Here is an 18,624-nt window from a genome sequence, read left to right as displayed (position 1 = left end):
AGGAAGCTCCAGGCCCTACCATGTAGAGCTATAACATGCAGCCTTATAGTGTGCAGAATGTGCTGACTACATGATGAGTGGCTCTGAAGGCTGTGTAGATATGTGTCACCACAGGGTGGAAAACAGAACTGATATTTGTGCCCTTGTGCCCTGAGACAAGTCTGTTCAGTGTTTGCATCGCCCTTTCCTTCAGACTCTTCATCTGTGAAGCAGCAATAATAATAATAATAACTAGCACCTATTTATGCACAGCCATGTTATGTGACAGTTAAAGACGGGAAACTGGGAAAAGTATTCAAAGAATTAGCAGAAAAGATGTAGAAATTTTGTTCATCAGAATAAAATCGCTCACTGGAACCGGGATTTAACTCTAGCAAAACAAAAGGCAGCCAAGGATTTTAAGTGAGTATAAACTCCCAGTCTCTCTGTTGCTGTAGCCCAGCTGAAGGGTGATGCTATCCGTACTGCAACGCCCTTTCACCACAGAGAGGGGTGGGGACGGAGGCTAATTTTTATCATGAAAGGGGGAATGACCAGCTCTGCTCCCTACAGCCTTTGAGGCCTTTCTGCCCAGGGGCGTAAGCAGCGTGGTGAGTTCAGGAGGTGGTGGTTCTGAGCCTCCTGGGTAATGCCAGGCAAGTCACATCCCTGCCCTGTGCCTAAATATCCCTCCTTGCATGCTGGGATATTTCCTTCCTTCAAAAAGGGCTCTGAAATCTTTTGACGCCAGCGGTCTTATTTGCCAAGGTTACTTAGCTGGTTCATGGCTTGTATTGTTCTGTATAAGCCGGCAAAACCAGAGCTTCACAGCCGTGTGGTGATGTGTGAGTTAATGTGTGTTTACACAAATCTGCCTGGCGAGCCTGAAAGATTTGGTTGTACGGCCATGTGCTAGGTAGCTGTGTTTGGCCTCCTTAATTTCCTCTGGCTTGCTAATTAGTATCCATACAGATGTTGCCCCAGTGGCTGGGCCCACAGGGGCCTCCATGGTTGGGAGGATACCATCTGGTCATATGGACTGAGGGCAGATGCAGCCACGTGTCCTGCTGGCTGAGGTCATGATTCTGCAGAGGGAATGGGAAGGAGGTATGAGGCTGGCTCTCCCTCCCAGATCAGCTTTCTCAGGATCACACCGTGAGACAATGTCCGCGTGTCCGATCACCAGGACCTGTAAGCCAGGTTCCCCAACCTCAGGAGCACTACTGAAGCCACAGGAGTCAGACTTTTACTTCCAAAGTTTTTCTTTTCTTGTCCTTCTCCTGTGTTTTCTCGTCCTTCTTCTGTGTTTTCTCAGCAAATAGAACAGAAATCTTTGACCTATATCTGTTTTTGAATGATTTTTCTGTCAAATTCGTGTTTAATACAATGATGCCTCAGGTACCACCACCTTAACTGCTAACTGTTGTCTTTAACAGTTATAAAATTTGTGGTCTCACTAAGTGATGCAGACTGACTATCCTAATGGTTAGGGGCATGTCCAGACCTACGTTCATGACTATGCCATTTGGCTATGCATCTTGAAAAATCCCTGGACTGCAGCTAGTCCAGCACAGGCAGATAAGCTCTAGTTGACCGCTGGGCATGACTTTGACCTGCTATCTACCTCTGAAAAAACTCACTTTGCAGTGCAATTGCAGCATAGTTGCATGCTGCTGTGGCATTGAGCCTCTCCCTACAATGCCATGCATCTCTTCTGAGTCTTCTACCCACATTCACTTGTAAGCTGCAAGGGGTTTCTTACTCCCCCATTGGCACTTAGCTCTGAATTTTCCTTACTTCCTGCTGCAGACTGCCAAGCATATTCATACTTGCTCAAGACTTGGATCTCTCCCTGCTTTGCGAGTTCCCTATGGACTTCTCACGAGCAGCTACTGGATCAAAGAGGCATGGCTGGGTCTACTCACAAAGCAGCTCCTGTGGAAAGAAAACAAAGAATGTCCCGGTTTCAGCAGCAGTTCAGACTTCATCTTTTCCAATGCCATTTCATGGCAGCTTTCTCATTTCTCAAACCAGCGAACGTGCTGCATGATCAGGATTCTCTTCCTGTGGATTTCCTGAGAAATTCTTCTTCATCAGAGAACTTCAGGTTTTTTAAGAAGTGAAGAATGACCAGAGAGTGTAAGTCTCTGCCTAGTAAGTGCCGCACACCATCTTCGTTACAGTTTTGAAGGAAGTTCTGACGTAAAGCAGGGCAGAATTTCCTAGTGGATAGTCATGAGAGAGTAATCAGATGCACTCCCTGTGCCTGTGCCCAGATTCAATTTAAGGTAGCTGGTACATGCACCACTTAATAGCTCTTTGCGGTCTCCCTTCACCTTCGTGATCTGTATCAGTGTGGAAAGGTGAAGGGAGCTTGATCTAAGCAGTGAAAGTCTAGTTAGGGTTACCTCAACCTTTCTGACTACTGCAACATGGTCCCATGGTACTTATATTTATAAACCACCTAAGAAAATTGTTTGTGGGTTAAAATGAAGAGGTTCAACTAACTGCGATTAGCAATTTGCCTCCAAGAGGCTTATTCCTTTCATGTTGCTTATGTTGACTGTCCCTAAAATCAAGTAGTATCAGTACCATGCTCTCCGAAGAAACTGTCCAGGAGGATGGGCAATTCTTTTGGGGGACTTATGCCTGCACTTTCTGCAAAGAAAAATCAGTCAGGCCGTCCAGCAGCACAGCCCAAACTTCCCATCCTGTTCTGAGCTTCTGTGCCTTTCCGCCTGTCGGTACTCCAGGCGGGTAATGTTGCTGGCACATAGCAGGGATTTTGGCATTCTGATAAGGTTATGCACTGGTGGGGAATTCAGTTAGGACCACATCAATATTGGGTGAAGTCCTTCTGTTTGATTATCTGTTGTTAAGTCACTATGATCCTAACAATCCCCATGTATACTTAGAGCAATAAGTTCGAATGGCTTTTCAAGGAATTGCAAAATACTTATGTTTGCTATGAGTTGTTCTGGCTTATGAAAGAGGCTAGTTAGACTCTGCCAGATGGAAACCTTTTATTGGCTTTTGAACACTAGAAAAACCTTTTAAAATGAAAAGAAAGGTGAAAATAATTTGTTCTTTCCATAATGTGATTTGTTAAATTTCCTGATTTTTCAGAACAAGGAGATGTGAGATAGCAACAGGACAGAAATTACAAATTGCTGTAAAGCAGACATAAAGGAAGAGGAATACGCTTGTGCTTTCAGGAAAAAACCAAACTCAAAGTAATTCCCTGCAAAGACCTGCATGTTTGAGGTCCCAGCCATGCTACTGCTTTGCAGGAGCACTTGTCACTGCAGCAGTGGGCCACAGGGAAGCATGCCATGAGGTGCCGTGAAAGACATGCAGTTACACATTCTTTGTCACCCAGACTGTTCTTTGAGCATAGGTAAGGGTAGGTGCATGCAGATACAGGGAACTGAGATTGCTCAGAGGGTTCTTTTCAATGTGAGAGCACGGCTCGTGATTCCCCTGCAGCTCTACAAAACAAGTTGGGCTTGTGGAAGGCAGAGACTAGGCAAGGCAAACGCAAATTTGGCACAGCTTGTACCCTCAAACGTGTATAAAGGAGAAAGGTTGAGTGCCAGGGGTTCAAATATGCACATATAAGAATATGAGCCCTGCTGGTGCCTAGGCATATGGTGAGTGTACAGTGCCTGAGGACAGCATCTTTAGAGAAGATAGCAGTAACTAGAGGATCAGAGGGAGGATAAAGGTTTTCTGCTTCAAGGTTCTTCTCCAGTCTGCTGATATTCCTCAGTGCTGAGTGTAAGGATCACACCATGTCACCGCAGCTTAAAGACTCTGAAAGAACTTTTGCTGCTTAGCCCATTCACAAACAGAAGATGACTCATTTGACGCCCCACCAGCAATTTTCCATGCTTCTGAAGTTTCCTGTCTAAGATAAGCTATGGAGCTGTGTTCTTACCACAGTGATGACAGTTGCTGCAGCATGTCTCAGAAAAGGCCAAACCACCATGGAGAAAAACACCTTTGAACCAGCACCAGAACTGGAAGATAAGTGGAATGACTCAAGGAAACACCTCCTTCTCCCTTCATCAGTGTGATTACTGCTGAGAAACTGGAATGATCCCTATTTAAGGAAACTCTTCAGCAGCTTCCTATAGGATGCATGACACATAATCATAAAAGAAGTGTGGCTTCTGAGCACCAGGGAAGATAGCCCCATTTATTCCCCAATAGCCTTACTCATGGTGGCATAGCAATAAAGTCAGTGGGTCTTATGGAGCCTTTTGATAAGATATGAAGTTGATGCTCATCATAATTGGCTAATTGAGATGCACTGATTTGATTCACCTTAAAAACTGTTGATGTTGGAACTTTATTTGAGGACAGCAGTGACAGAAGGTTTTATTCTTTTACTAGGTCTTTCCTCCTTCTTTCTGAAAGAGGAATGATTTCTTCCTGATTTGTATGTGTAATTTATCTTAAGTACCAGAAAAGGTCAAAATCCTCTGTATTTTGCAGTTTCCCAGCCTGGAGTTAGTTGTCTGTCTTGTAGCTGCTCTAAAACCACCATACTTTTTTTTTTTTTATTTTATTTTTAAGGAGAAGGCAGCCAGGAGAAGGCTGAGTCTGTTTTAGTAGGACCTGTTTGTGTTTTTTAAAGTATGGCCAGAGAATCTGCAGTAGCCCCTTGGACAAACCTGGCTCAGAAACACCTGAATTATCTGGTATGAATTCCCCTAGAGTGACTGAAAACAGAATTTGGCTGCATGACTGAGGGATGGTGGAGCACAGTTAAACATCCCTGTTTGCTTCCTAAATTATCATGACTTTCTCTTATACCCAGAGAAAGCTATTAAAAAAGACTAGAACCAACTCTGAAATTAGTGTGCATGGTTCACATCCACATGTGATCATTCTTCAGAAGGCTCTTTAAGGTCATTTGGATTTGAGGGATTAAAAAACCCGCAGGAAAACAGATTGGTATCTCATTATCCAGCTTCCTTTTGTACCCACTGATCCTTTTCACCCCTTTACTCCTTTCAATGTTAAAGGATCTGTTTTCTTATTGCTCAGTATTTCTTGATCCAAAGGATTGGATCCAGGGGACAGTGCTCAGAGATGCTGTCTGGGTAAATGGCTAAAATTTGTACTAATTATTAGAGCTGAACTAGGATTTTTGGACTAAACCAAGTTATCAAAAGCAGAGCCTTTCATTGGGATCTGACAGGTTTATTAAAACTTTTGCTAGGACATTTTGTAGGTTCAAACAGAACTTTTATCTGGTGAGACATACTCATCTGCAATTAGTTGAGAGCTTCTGGGACAGACAGAAGCTTGCTGCGGTGTGGGAGAGCAAGTTGGACTAAACTTTTATTTACCTTTTCTCCTAAATTTCAGCAAAAATTCTCCTGAATATCAGCTACAAGATGCTGTGGAGGAGAGAGTCCCTCTGCCTCTCCTCTGGGAACCGTTACATAAACAGGGAGATAACACATTTCAGCAGGAGAGGCCTAAATCAGAATTTGTGTGCTTGTGGTTTTAGAAACTCATTTTGAAGTTGTACAATTTGCAGAAGTTTCCAGAGAGAGAAAAATACTTTGGGGAATTGGGAGTCTTGTTCTTGGGCTGAAGGGGCCTTGGAAAATAGACCTGGAGGTTAATGAAGGGAGCTTGGCCCACTCTTTGTTGACACAGGAAGGGAAGAGAGTCTCCTAAGAATCTGAGGTGGCTTAGGTAAGCCTTGGAAAATTCTGTAGAAGCCTAGATGAGGCTGGCTCCTACAGGGCAGGGATTATGGACCCTGTCACAATCAAATGCTTTGCAGCCAGAGTCTTGGAGCTGCAGCACTGCAGTACTCCACCTGGGAGGTAAATGGCTCCCAGTCTCCCAAAGTCAGTAGTACTCCCTCAAATCAGCCTAAAAGGATGATTTCCAATAGGAAATACCTTGAAGAATAACAGATGGAGTCTGTACAGAGGATGGTTACAGAGGACTGAAATAGGCATCTAGCGTACCCACTATTGATGCTGACACCACAGTGATATTATTAAAGCTGCGTGCCAGATCGGATGGAAATGCTTGGTGAAGCCACACAATCTGAATCTCCTTGGGAGGCAGGGGATGATCTTGGTGCAGTCAGGCTTGCTTGCATGTGGGTCACATCTAGGCTGGATGCTAGGGCTTCTTTCCCCTTTTCTTTGTATTATTGGTAAAGATCTGTCCTATTGATAGTAGCAGAGAGAGGCTTTGTCATTCTGTATTAGCGTGATAGCAGGAAATATGCATCTCTCGTAACTGAAGCGAGCGTAGTGTAAGATATCTCTGTGATTGGCTTTAGAGCTATGTCTGATGTTTACTTCCCTGATGGTATGGCTGTCTTGGTTGTCCTTTGTCAATGTGGTTGGAGCTTTGGTAGAACAGATGGATCTTTCTTACTTTACTGGTAGGGGGTGTGGACCTGTGCAGAAGTGACAGGAGATGGTAGCCAGTGCATATTCTTTTCTCCCTGGCTATTCACCTGTCCTTTTTCAGTCAAGGTAAAGCTGACAGCATATAACAAACTTACATCAGAAGCCTGCTTTCCTTAGAGGAGCTTGACTTTCAGTAAATTGTCTGAAAAAGGCAGGTTTGCTGAATCAAGGACCGAATGAGGGCAGTTTTTTAATCATCAGTGAATAACTCAAGCTTAAAGCTTTTCAGGTCCATCCACAGGCACACATGAGTTCTCATCATAATGTTATTAAAAACTAGGAAGCTCTCCTTAGCCTGACAGTTATCAGAGAGAAAGGATTAAACATCAGAGAAGGAAGCTTCGGGTGGCATTTGAGTCACAGGCAAAAGCGGCAGAAGCTTTTCTAAACCACTCCTCAGCAGATCCTAAGTAGGCAAGTAATACCTGTGTTTTCCTTAGTCAACAACTGCTTTTGTTGTAGAGGAGGAGATAGGTGTTTTGTTGCATAAAATGCTACGTGTGATTCTGTTAATGGCAGGGGACACGACGCTCCCAACACACAGAAAGGAGAGAAGGGAATGAACAAACAAACAAAAAAACAACCACAGGGCATGAAAGAACATTAAGAACACTTTATTTCCTGGCGCCTGAGCCCGTCCTCACTGAAGCTGATGGAAAGACTTGTTTCGTTGCAGCAGCCTTTGAATGTTGTTAGCTCTATGGGGAACAGGCTGTGTTTGTTTTCTGGTTTTTAACTGCCACATACATTTAGAAGAAGCTCATTAATAAAGACGTCCCGCACCTATAAATATCCTCATGGTTTCAGATGAATGTCATGTTTTTCTCCTATTTCTGGCTGGTAAGTACGCACAATTTTGACTGCATGCGGTTAATAAACTGCTATATTCCATTTCAGATGTGGCTTCTCTGCAGTGGTAAAATGAGATTTCTAGGTGTAGCTTGTGTATTAGTTGAAATTTATTAAGTATTTGAGTGAAGGCTGCTATAAAATTATAAACAACTTTTTCCATCATTAACATTTCTAGTCTTGCTATCCTGAATGAGTCCTCTAGCCCAACAAAAATGATTAGTGGGATAACTCTTATGCACCTTTCAGCTCTCAATCCATCCTCTTTCCACTAGCATCACAAGGGGAGCAAAGACTGTGGGTGTTAGTCCCTCCTTTCAATGCTTTCCCTTGTCCTCACTCCTGGCTAGTCTTAGTGAGACAGTGCTGATGCTGCTTCTGCTTTACGTGGGAGGAACACCTGCAGCCCTGGGGAGGACCCTTAGCCCTGCCTGCTGTGGGACTAAAAAGGATTGCATAGGAGAATGGGGACATTTTAGACAGTTGCTTAAATTAATTTAAAAGGGTTTTTTTTTCCCTTCTTCCCTTTGACTTGGGATGCTACTTCCCAGAATGCAGCCTCCATTACTGAGCTCATTCAGCTTCATCTACAGTTTCTCAGCTGTACCCTTTCCTCTGCAAGATGCAGGCCATTCCTGGCTCTGCTGAATGTGTGCTGCATGCAGCTTCAGAGCCCAGTGCCACCTCATCTATTCTGTTGATCCCCACAGGCTAGTTATATTCCCTAGAGTAGAAATTGTAGTTTTTACATGGTGACTATACAATAAATCTGTTTGAAGCAATTGATCCTAGTATGCCAACTCCACCAAGGTGAGACTGTGCTTTTGGGTGTGTTGCGAAGGCTGTACGTCAGCTCTCTTTCTGGAATGTTATTTTCAGCGTATATTCCATGTGCATCAGGAGTGCAGAGCTAGAGGTACATTCCTCGCGGATGCACTGAGGAATGAGTGCAGTTAGAGACTCCCTTAGCTCTGCCAGCACTGGGCAGTTATATCACCAGTTTAGTTTCTGCAAGGTGGTTAAAAAGATGTCCCTGAGCATTGGGTTAATGGTTTATTCCATTTGTGTCCGAGTACTAATTAATTGCATTGCCATGCTTCTCTTTCTATGTATGTTTTTTGGCTGCCCTAGCAGAGCCTGCAAGCTTTGCCTGGGCAGATGTGTTGGTTTGTATCTAACAGCCTTATTCAGAAATGCTGATAAGCATCATCTATGCTATATTTCCTATGCATCGTGGGAGCCAACTCATGCAAACACTGGAAAGATTCCCCTTGGGCTCTAAAGGCTTTGCTCTTAAAGTGCTATGGGGCGTGTGTTAGACTCCTCAGGCTTCAATAAAAGCCCTTTGCATTCTCCAAGACACACCAAGGGGAATACTGTACAGTAGCTCATATGGATATATGCCCCATGTGGATGCCACCTCATCTTTAGCAAGGCTGCTAAGTGGAAGTGGCAGTGGGTGGTTCAGCAGATGTTCAGTGCTGAACTCTCCGAGCCTCAGTTTGAAGACAAGAATTGAAGTAATTAGCATGTATTGTTTGCCTCTGCTCATCTTGATTTTCATGGATAGGAGCACTACATGGTGGCTTTGGGAAGGCTCACTTAAAAAAAAAAATTGCTAAATGCCTTGAGTTATATCTCTGTGCATGGCCTGAATTGCCCCAATGGCATCATCCAGCACAACACAGAACTTACTGCATTCAAGAGCTTTCTCTTAGAATCTACAACTAATCAGCCCTTCACTTTATTTTGAAAGGGGCTCAGCCTGTTAGACTATCACCTCAGAGAATGTCTAGCATATGCCCATAGACCCAAAGCCCTCACAAAATGCAGCACATTGATAGTGTTGTCCTTTAGAAGGCAGGAAGCTCAGCTTCTTCCATTGCTGGATGGCATTTAAACCCGTGTTTCCCAGCTGCTAGGCTGTTCCCCTGCCCACAGTAAAACTTTACAGAGAAGTGTTAAGGCCTTGCTGAGCAGTGATGCCTAGTTTAAGAACTAGGGCGCTTAGGGAAGAGTGATGGGGTGCAGTCCTTACTCCCAGGGCAGTTTGTACCTTTTAACCAGTGACTGTTTAGTGCAAAATAACACAGCTCAAGATGCTCAGAGGATCTTTTTGTATCCCAAATTAGTTGTTTCTTGATGAGTTGAAATCCTGGTGTGGATTTGACAGCTGCCTAGAAATAGCACCCAAACTGTCAGGTCCCATTTCTCCCGCACGTTTGGCTTCAGCCACGGATGTCTGAACTCTTGTTTCCACTTGACTCTGCAGATGCCAGCTGGGTCATTTGCAGTTCTTGCACAGAGTCCCCAGAAGAAGCTGCAGCTATGGGAGACTCGGCTTTCCATCACAAGGTGCCGCTCAGTGGAAGCTGCAAGTACATGCAGCCTTTGCTGAAGTTTCTGCCTGAAACGGGGTCTGGTCTCTCGGTGGGCAACCAGAAGCCACGCTTGCTATCCCAAACACTGGATTTCCGTCTGTGGCAGGACCTGGCTGCTTCTGGGGGTTGAGAATAACTCATGCCCTCAGGAACCTGACAGTGAGAAAAAGATGAGGAGATGTTATGCTCAGCTGTGAAAGCTGGACACTGCTCACAGGAGGCTTGCAAAGCTTGGGGAATCCCTACATGGGCTGAGGTGTTCCAGGCATTGCTGCCAGTAGTCCAGCCTCTCATGTACTCCACAGGGTTTCCCATCCCAAACACTTTTCTGCCTCAGATAAGCTATAGTTAGCCCCTGAGCTTATTATCTCACATAGGCTTAGCCCTTCTGTGTCTGTTTCTTTAAAGTTGCTTCTCCAGTCAGCCATGTATTAAAAGGCTCAGATACTTTCTTGTCCAACGTCAAGTTCAGGCTCCACTACAGGTATGTTAAGTTTTGTGAAGTGGTGGTAGCAGGACAATTTGATATGATGGTCAGGAGCAGCAATTTCTAACCCATAACAGTTTATTATTTATTTACTAACTCTGACAGGACAAGTATGTGACTGATCACAGAGATATTTACCCCCTTCAAAAGAGAAAACCCCACTTGTCTGGCACAGAAGAAAAAAAAAAGTAAAATCCTAAACTCTAAAACATCTAACAAAGAGTTCTGCTGATGGAAGCAATGGATGGTAAGAGGGTTCTGCGAGTTTAGCGTTCCAGTGTGTGGTTTTCAGTTGAGAATTGCCCTGAAGATCTGCAGTAGGTACATTCTTCTGTGGCTTCATACGCAATTAGAAAACACCCACTTCATCTTGCGTGTGCTGTTTTGTTTAACCCAGTTGGCTTAATCCCACTGCAGTCAGGTTTATTTGATGTTTCTCCATTAGCTAAGTACCTCTGGATGCTCCAGCACAATATGCTTTATGGCAAGAAGTAAAAAACACAGAAGCAGGCTGTCGTGTTTGTGGCATTCCCTGCCGTTGCCCTTTTGCTCCTGTTGAGCATTGTGTCTTGCTGTGGAATAGTAACGAGGCTTCACTGACAAGAGGTGAGGACAAGCATGACTGAGAAAAGGGAAACCACTTTGACTTCATCATTATTCTTAATCTCCACAAACTGCCCTTTACTGATTGATGGCCTGATGCCCACACATCTCCATTCTTTTTCTGGCTCTTCCTTGCCTCACTGATTCATCCTGGGTGAAGAAGCTCCCATAAACAAAAGGCAAACATCTCAGCATTGCTTCCACATTGGGAAGTGCCATTTCAGTTGCTAGGGGATCTGCTTAAAAAAGAAAGCCAACTCTTAAAAACAGTATTTCCATTTCAGGCAGCGTTGCCTTGTGCTGTTCTGTTGTTTCAGCTAATTTTCCAAAGAATCATACCCCAGTTTTGTTTCCCTGTTAATATCTGGGGGCAAGTCTTTATTATAAAGACTTACGACTGCTTGAGAACTAAATTCACATGCACCCATACATCACAAGGAGCCTAAACTGAATCACTTCCTCTACTGGCAATATGTTCCTTAGGTTCGTGGAGAGGAAGAAAGAGAAACACTATAAAATCTAGAGGCAATTGTGCTGCAGTTTTTTGTCTTTGGCTCAGGTTCAATGTTCAAGTAGAACATATTGAATACAACTAAAAAAAAATCAGCAGTATGCTTGTGAAAATGATCAGATATGTCTGGTGAGAAAATCAAATGGATCAGCAAATTTTCTATGAATGAGTCTTAAACACAGGTGGAGAGATCATCTGCTTATAGGCTCAGGCAATAGCTCTAGCAATGGAAACCAGAGATCTGTATGGAGATAAAGAATTGCTAACAAAGTAATTGTCCCCAGATTAAAAATTTTAAAAATACAGATTCATATAGCTGTACTTGAGGTTAAGTAGAATGCAGCACTGGTAAGAACTGAAATAAAAGTCCTTGGGGTGTATTAGGTAAGGAACAGTCTATGCCTGCAAGTAATTTTAGCAGCTAAATGGCGCTACTCATTCTCTGATACCTAATGATAATGTCTTCAATTTCACACAATGATTTTTAAACAATGCATGTCAAAATAAAGTGAGTTCTGTAGTCAAATTAGCAGGACACAGGTTTGACGCCTTCTCCACACCTCATTAGAAACTCCATGCTATTGGAGCAGGCTAATTCCCTTATCCTCAAGGTGACTGCTGGAGTGGGGCTTAGATCGTTCTGCCCAGGCCATACGCATGAAGGACCAGCTGGTCATCAGCCATAACAACTATAACGCAGCACAGACCATCCTCTAGCAAGTCTCCAGTTGTGCTCCCTGAAAATCTCTTGAAACCTCTAAACACTGCATTTCCATTGTCAATAACAGACATCTTAACAAATAATCTCCTTAGTGGATTACAGACAAACACCCTCTTAGTTTTTGCAGTAATTACTATTAAATTAAGTGTAGTTTTAGATGGGAAGAGCAGAGGAATTTAGTATTAGCAGAAAGTGCAGTATGGATAACCCCGGAACCACTGATCCCCATAAATTGTGGGATGAGGTCTGTGGGGTGGAGTTTCCTCCCTGCCTGTCTTGGTCCATGGGAGACAGCGCAGGGAGGGAAGAAGAATTCAGGCATTATGACTACTGTACCTCCCACAGACTTCAGGCTCTAGTATCCTGGTGAAGGGCCGCACAAGCATTACGTTTAGTAAAGACAGGCTCTTGAGGCACCCCAGCTGTTCAGTTCCACGTGCCGCTTCCTGTGTCTGGTAAGGGAAATGGTAAAATGTAAAGGGAAACTTTCCTTACGGGCCCTAAGCCAGATACTGCTACTAAAATCTGGCACCTGTATGTATGTGTGGTCAAATGCTACAGAAGAAAGGAGCTGCCCTATGCAGCAACTTGTTTCATTGTGCTGAATATGAGATGACCTTGGAAAACAATATCTGTGCTAGCAGAGTGTAACCCAAATCAGTGCCAGGAGCATCGACGATGAAACACAGCCCTAGCGAGAAGCTAGTACTTTTCTGTTTGTTTCTTGCTTTCCCACATTTAGGAAATACCCTATGAGGAGAAATTAAAGGGTGATGTGCTAGGATAGGAAAAGGACCCCCAGATACTGTAACCTGACTGATCTGGTGTGTCAGCCCAAGGAGGAAAAGGGAGCAGCAAGAACAGCTTCTCAGGCATCTCCATCCACCTAAGGCAGGCTCAGCTTCTGGACTCCTCCAGGTCTGGCCAGCAACAGCTTAAATATTTTTCCAAAATTTTTGAGCTACTTGGAAAATTAGTGTTGAGAAGCACCAGCAGGCCTGTTCTTTCACCCATGGTCTGCCTGGAGAACAGAGTGTCCAGAGCTGTTGAGGGCCATGAACTCGGTTTTCCCCGGCCTCTGCTATGATGCTGACAAGGGCTATGGCTGGCCGGGCTCTCTGCGTGTCGAGCAGTTGTGTCGTCATTTGCATTTATAGCCGTTTCTGACTGCAGAAGATGCTCCCTACATTTCAAACACCTCTCTTCTGAGCAACAGGGAATTCACCCTGCTGAGGTGGTGGGGTGGATGGGGATAACATTGCCACCATGCACGTGTTTTGGTACTATTAACCATGCTCCTTTTTGGTTTGCTCCACAGATACTATGTGGGAAAGAGATCCCCCGCTGGGTGAACCGCCTTGCCTACTTCAGCTCGTGCATCCCTTTCCTCCAGAGTTGCCTCCCCAAGGAGTGGCTGACTCCAGCAGCCCTACAGAGCCACATCAGCCTCGGCCTCCACAAGGAGGAGCAGGGGGACACAACAGACGAGGAGTCCCCCTCCACCTCAGCAGCCCCCTCAGCCTCAGGCACATCGCGAACCTGTAGACATACCCGGGTCTAAACTGTGTTCAGTGTGTCCTCAAATAAGATCCCCCTCTCTCTTGTACTATTTCTTTCTCGCAGCCTTTCGCACACCTTGGTTTCTCTCTTCTCTTCAGTGGACAACATGGGGGAGGCAAGACCCTTTCTACTATGGAGGTGAAGCTTCAGTCCCTTTTCCAAGGGCGGCCACTACAGTTGCTTGGCAAAATGACTATGAACCCCAATGCTAAACAGAGGAGTGTGGCAACTAAACTGGATTCTCCTCCCAGGGCCCCCATGCTCCTCGATCCACAGAGAACTGCTGTCTCTCTCGGGCACGAGAGCATGCGTATGGGCAGGGGGGTACCATGCTGTGATGTTCCTTCTCTGGAACCATTTTATCTTTTTATCTCTTCCCCCATCCATGTGAGCCCAGCAGCCTCCTCTCTATTTTGGCTGGGTTTGCCATTCCCCTATGACAAATCTCCTGCCCACACGCAGTGAAAGAAGCAGAGACAGAACTCAACCTTCTCATCTCTTAGACCAGCAACAAGCTCCACTCAGCCCCATCCCTTTTGTAATTATCAGGTTTCTAACTCATGTGAAGGACAAATGAAAGGTGCTGCTGTTCTACAACCACCAGTTTTCAGTACTTAAATTTAAGAGCTCAAACGGCTGTCCTGCTCTTGAAAATAATAACAAACAACCTAGAAAATGAATGTGTTACCATGGCTTTTCTTTGGGGTCAAAAAGAGGATGGGGCTAGTGCTTAGAGGCAGCTACTAAGTAGGTGCAGAGATGACTGTTGACCATATTGGTGCTTTTTGGCACAGACCCGTCTCAGTTCCTCTAATCCTAGGCAGCGTCCCTCATTTCCTTTTTTCCCACAGATTTGCTGGGGAATCTCTCTCCTAGCTGACATTTGCTGGCTGTCTCTGAGGTGATGGCCCTCCTGAGCACAAGGAGGAGGAGAGACAATCTGTTGGGAAGGTCAGTATTCCCTTCAGCTTTTCCTCCTGTACTCACAGACCTAAAATGTGGCTCCAGAGCCACCCTTCCCCAGCCTATTTTCAAGCTAATCCAAGAAGGTAAAAAATAAGTGGTGAACTCAAAGAATGTCAACCTGTTTCCTTCTCCTCCCTTTTTGGAGGTGGAAGGGGAAATGTAGGGCCACATCTGGAAGGGATGGATGACCCATCCAATGCATGGGTCACCACGGTGCCTTCCTTTGTGTGCACTACTTCAGTGGCATGAAAAATGGGCACAGCTGGCTCACTGGCCCCTCCAGGCTGACTCTTGACAAGAATCTGGTCCTTGGATGTATTTATGCTCATTCTGACAGCTGACGAGAAAGCAGAGGAGGAGGAAAGGAAAGTACACCAACTCTTCCACTCAGTTACCTCACTAGGAGTTCTAGTCAGAAGATGTAGGGAGAGAATCAAAGGGGACATCCAGGCCCCCTCTCTCCCTTGCAAGTCCTTTTGGCTACACAAAGGAGGATGCAAAAGGAACAGGCACAGTGTTGAGAGGGGGTTGCCATTTTAGAAATGCTGTTCTCAACAGCTACTACACAGTCAGAACTTCTACCCTCTACCCAGAAAGAACTACAAGCCCTTAAGATAGGTGGTTGTTTCCTTTTATTGGTCGCAATAGCATGCTAAGTCCAACCAGCTGTTTCTTTAGCTCAGGTATACAGAAGTGTGTGCTTTCAGGGCTGAAGGTCTTGGCTACGATGTACATCATGTCTGCACAGACAGTGCTTAATGGTTTGTTACATGTGCGTGCTCTTAGTGAAGCAGGAGGCTTAGGAAAGATCTATTGGATGGAAATAAAACTCACAGGATGGCTTCACTCCACTGCCTCCTGCAGTGATGCATGTTTGGGGAACAAAACCTTTACAACACGCCTCTCATTTCATCCACTGAGCAAATTGCTGCAAGTTCTGTACCGAACTAAAGTCATGTTCCTTATTAACCTTGGCTACTCACAGCCAATACTCCATTGTGAGCAATTCTGCAGCTCCTGGTCTCGAGTCCAGCACCAATCTTGACTACCCTGCTTTGTCCAGGGATGTTTAATAAGATTTCCATCCTGTTCTCCATCCTGCTGCCCAGAAACCACGTTACACAATGTACTGTTGCACTCTCTATTCCCCTGCAGTCATGGTCATTGCAGCCTAAACCAGCGGGGCAAGCTTCATTTGTCTGTAGCTCCCAGGGTGCCTGCCAATAGCCAGCAGCACATCACGTGCAGTGAATTTTAAAATCTTTTTTTATTTCCTTCTCTGGAGGAAAGTGAGAAGAGGCTTTCCCAGAGCTTTTGTCTAGGCCAGGGAAACTGCTGTCAGAAACACTTAGTTCCTGATGTGACAAAAGCCAGCTGGCCATCGCCCCTGCACCTGAGCTCCTGATAAAGCACCAGCTATACATCTAGGAGAGAACTAGGGCTCCAGAGGCACGTTTCTCACAGAAAACCCTCTCACGGTATTTCACAAAGTAAAAGATGCTTAACTGGCTGCATGGTAACCTGGACAAGAAAGCTACATTCAGCCTCATTGGGGACATGAATATGTGAAGTATTGGGAACGACACTTGGGGTGAGCTGTCAATGTCATAAAAAAAAGATGTTTGTTTATCTACTTTTATGTTTTTCTGTCTGTTTATGGCAGTAGGGGTCACATTACAGAGGCATCAAACCTCTGTTGTAAATCAAAACCAGAATATATTCCAATCTTCAAACATGTTTCCCCCCACCCCTCTCTGTACAAGGTGACCAACCAACAATGACAAGAACAAAGGGACACTGTGGAAATAAAATATATATTGATGATAGCTTTACCTCTGTAATTTAACAGCATTTTAGATTATTAAACATGAAGACATTTTAAAAGCCTAATTTACTGTTCATCTCTGGCATGGTATGTTTGGTTTAGGCACTTTTCTTACACTTCCAGTTATTACAAAATTATTGTTGTTATTATATAATTATATCATATATGTATTTAGTTACACATTTGCTTTCTCTTGCTGTTTTAGAGCATAACACCATGGGAAAATTTTAGATACCAACAGTTATGAATAAAAACAGAAGAGCAGCTTGTGAATCTTAACAAGAGCATCCTGTGGCAGTGGCACAAACTCTTAACCCTTCTTCTTACTGGCAGGAGATTTGTCATAGGGACTTGTGATGCCCTTTTAAAAGTTGGAATGAGAGGGCACCAACTCTGCACATGGGCATCAGCAGCTGTGGGTTATGTCTCTAGCACAGAGCTAATAGTACTCAAGTGGGACAGTAAGGCTGAAGGGGAGGTTAGCCTAATGCTGGAATATTAGAGTTACAATACAAACTGTTTCTCGGCAAAGTTAGGGTGAGAAGAAAGAGGCAAGTAATAACCTCTCTTCTGAGCATGTCTGTATCTGTCACAGCAACTCTCTTAATTTCAGGAGATCATTCTTACAGTTTTTTTTTTGTCAGCTGGCTTCCTCTTCATGAGTCTGTGATTTGAGGCCTGTATCTCTCAAACTCTTACGAAGTTTTAATGGGGACAGTTGTGCTATCAGAGGCCCTGGGTGAGCTGGTCGCCCAGCACTGAGCCTGTGCTCTGTGATGAGTTCAACCCAGTCTCAGCACAGCATGGGGATGGCCACAGACCTCTTCTCTTGCTCCCATTGCTCCCAGATGAGAGTTTGCATTTCTGGAATTCAGACCCATGTTGCCTTCATGTTGGTGAGGTAGTCAGGAAGCAGTCATTTCCTGCTATGTTATTTTTTTATTCTTTAGTTCTATTTATTTGTCTCCAGGCTGGAGAGTCTCTCAGAAGAAGTTAGTGCCCACTGGATTGCAATAATGTTAGCTTATCTTCTTATTATAGGTGTTTGATTTTCTTCTCATTTTTGTTTGTATATGTGTGGTGGCTTTTATTGTCATGTTCAGAAAACGTAGGTACCTCCACCAATTCCTTGATGTGATTAATGGAGAAGACCAAAGGAAGTAATCAACAGTAATCATCAGTGTTTCATTTTCAAATGGTTTTAAATTACTCTTTTTGTTAAGGCAGCACTTTGTCCCCACTGTGCTCGCCATCAGGCATTGATTTGGGTTGTGTAAAGGCTGTGTAGTGACTCAGGAAGAGGAGCTTTCATTTTCTCAGCTCCACTCTGCCATTGCCACAGGCTACCAGAACATGGCCGAGCCTTTGGCTACAGTAATATGTGAAAACATAGCAGCCTATGCCTGGAGAATATGTGCTCTTATCTCTAACATGTCAGTGCTCCACCGCTGTGCATGTGGCTGTAGCTAAGAGGTGTCTGAGTGGATGGCATGGCACATTTAATTACTAGGAGGGATGAATGACTAAAGGCTCTAAATCTCTGGGTAAGACTGTCCATTAGCCAGCTTTGTTTTGAAAAGGCTATAAAAGTTTTTTGGGGTCCAATGTGATTGGGATAAGGGATAACAATGCAGGAAAAACAGACAGTATGATCATGACAATCTTTCCTTAGGAATCCAGGCTACAGAATGAAAGACAAGGCTAGTGGCCAGGCCTTCACAACTGCTTTAATCAGTGAGCTTTGATGGAAAGTTCAAAATTACAGAAGGTGGCCCTCAGTAAAGATGTGTGTTGACCCACAAAAGCTAGTGGGGACTGCATGTGCAGCTGAACATTGTTGAGCTGGCTTGTCTCTTGTTACAAGTAAAGATTCAGCTGGCTAAGTTCTGGTCATCCACTGGGTGAATACTAACACAGCCTTCAGCTCTCACTGGAGACAGCAGAGGATGCATACATTTCTCTCCAGTGGTGCCCTCCATGCTTAACTAACCCTGAATGGCAATGTTTCCTGGTATTTCAGCCCTGTTCTCCCTCCCACCCTGACAAGGTATCCCAGGTGTATCTTTGTCTGTGCCACTTGCTTTCCTGAAATGTCCTGACCTCAGTTCTGCAGGCTGGCTTTTCTGACATGTGAAATGAGGCGAAATCCCTAGCTCTGTTGAGATTCAGTGACTGTCAGTCAGTCAATTGAACTAGTCATCATTTGATCGTGATTTTGCAAAGTGACAGATTTTCGCCTTTGAGGTCCACTTTACCCAAGCCAAGTCCTTTTTACCAAATACCCCACAGAAGG

The 18,624-nt window shown here is 44.5% G+C and overlaps 1 protein-coding gene across 1 annotated transcript in view; it reads left to right on the top strand.

Moving 5' to 3' along the window:
- LOC309405893 (deubiquitinase DESI2-like) overlaps window positions 1-13,552 on the top strand; it is a 54,503-nt gene extending 40,951 nt beyond the window's left edge. Inside the window, exon 5 of the mRNA XM_082000834.1 lies at window positions 13,299-13,552. Coding sequence (XP_081856960.1) covers window positions 13,299-13,541 — 243 coding nt within the window. The 3' untranslated portion in view covers window positions 13,542-13,552. The remainder of the gene's footprint in view (window positions 1-13,298) is intronic.
- The last annotated feature ends 5,072 nt before the right edge of the window (window positions 13,553-18,624 follow it).

This window comes from Phaethon aethereus (assembly GCF_964289735.1).
Source record: "Phaethon aethereus genome assembly, chromosome: 5".
In the NCBI taxonomy this organism is placed as follows: Eukaryota; Metazoa; Chordata; class Aves; order Phaethontiformes; family Phaethontidae; genus Phaethon; species Phaethon aethereus.
This window is presented reverse-complemented; position numbering and strand designations above follow the sequence as displayed.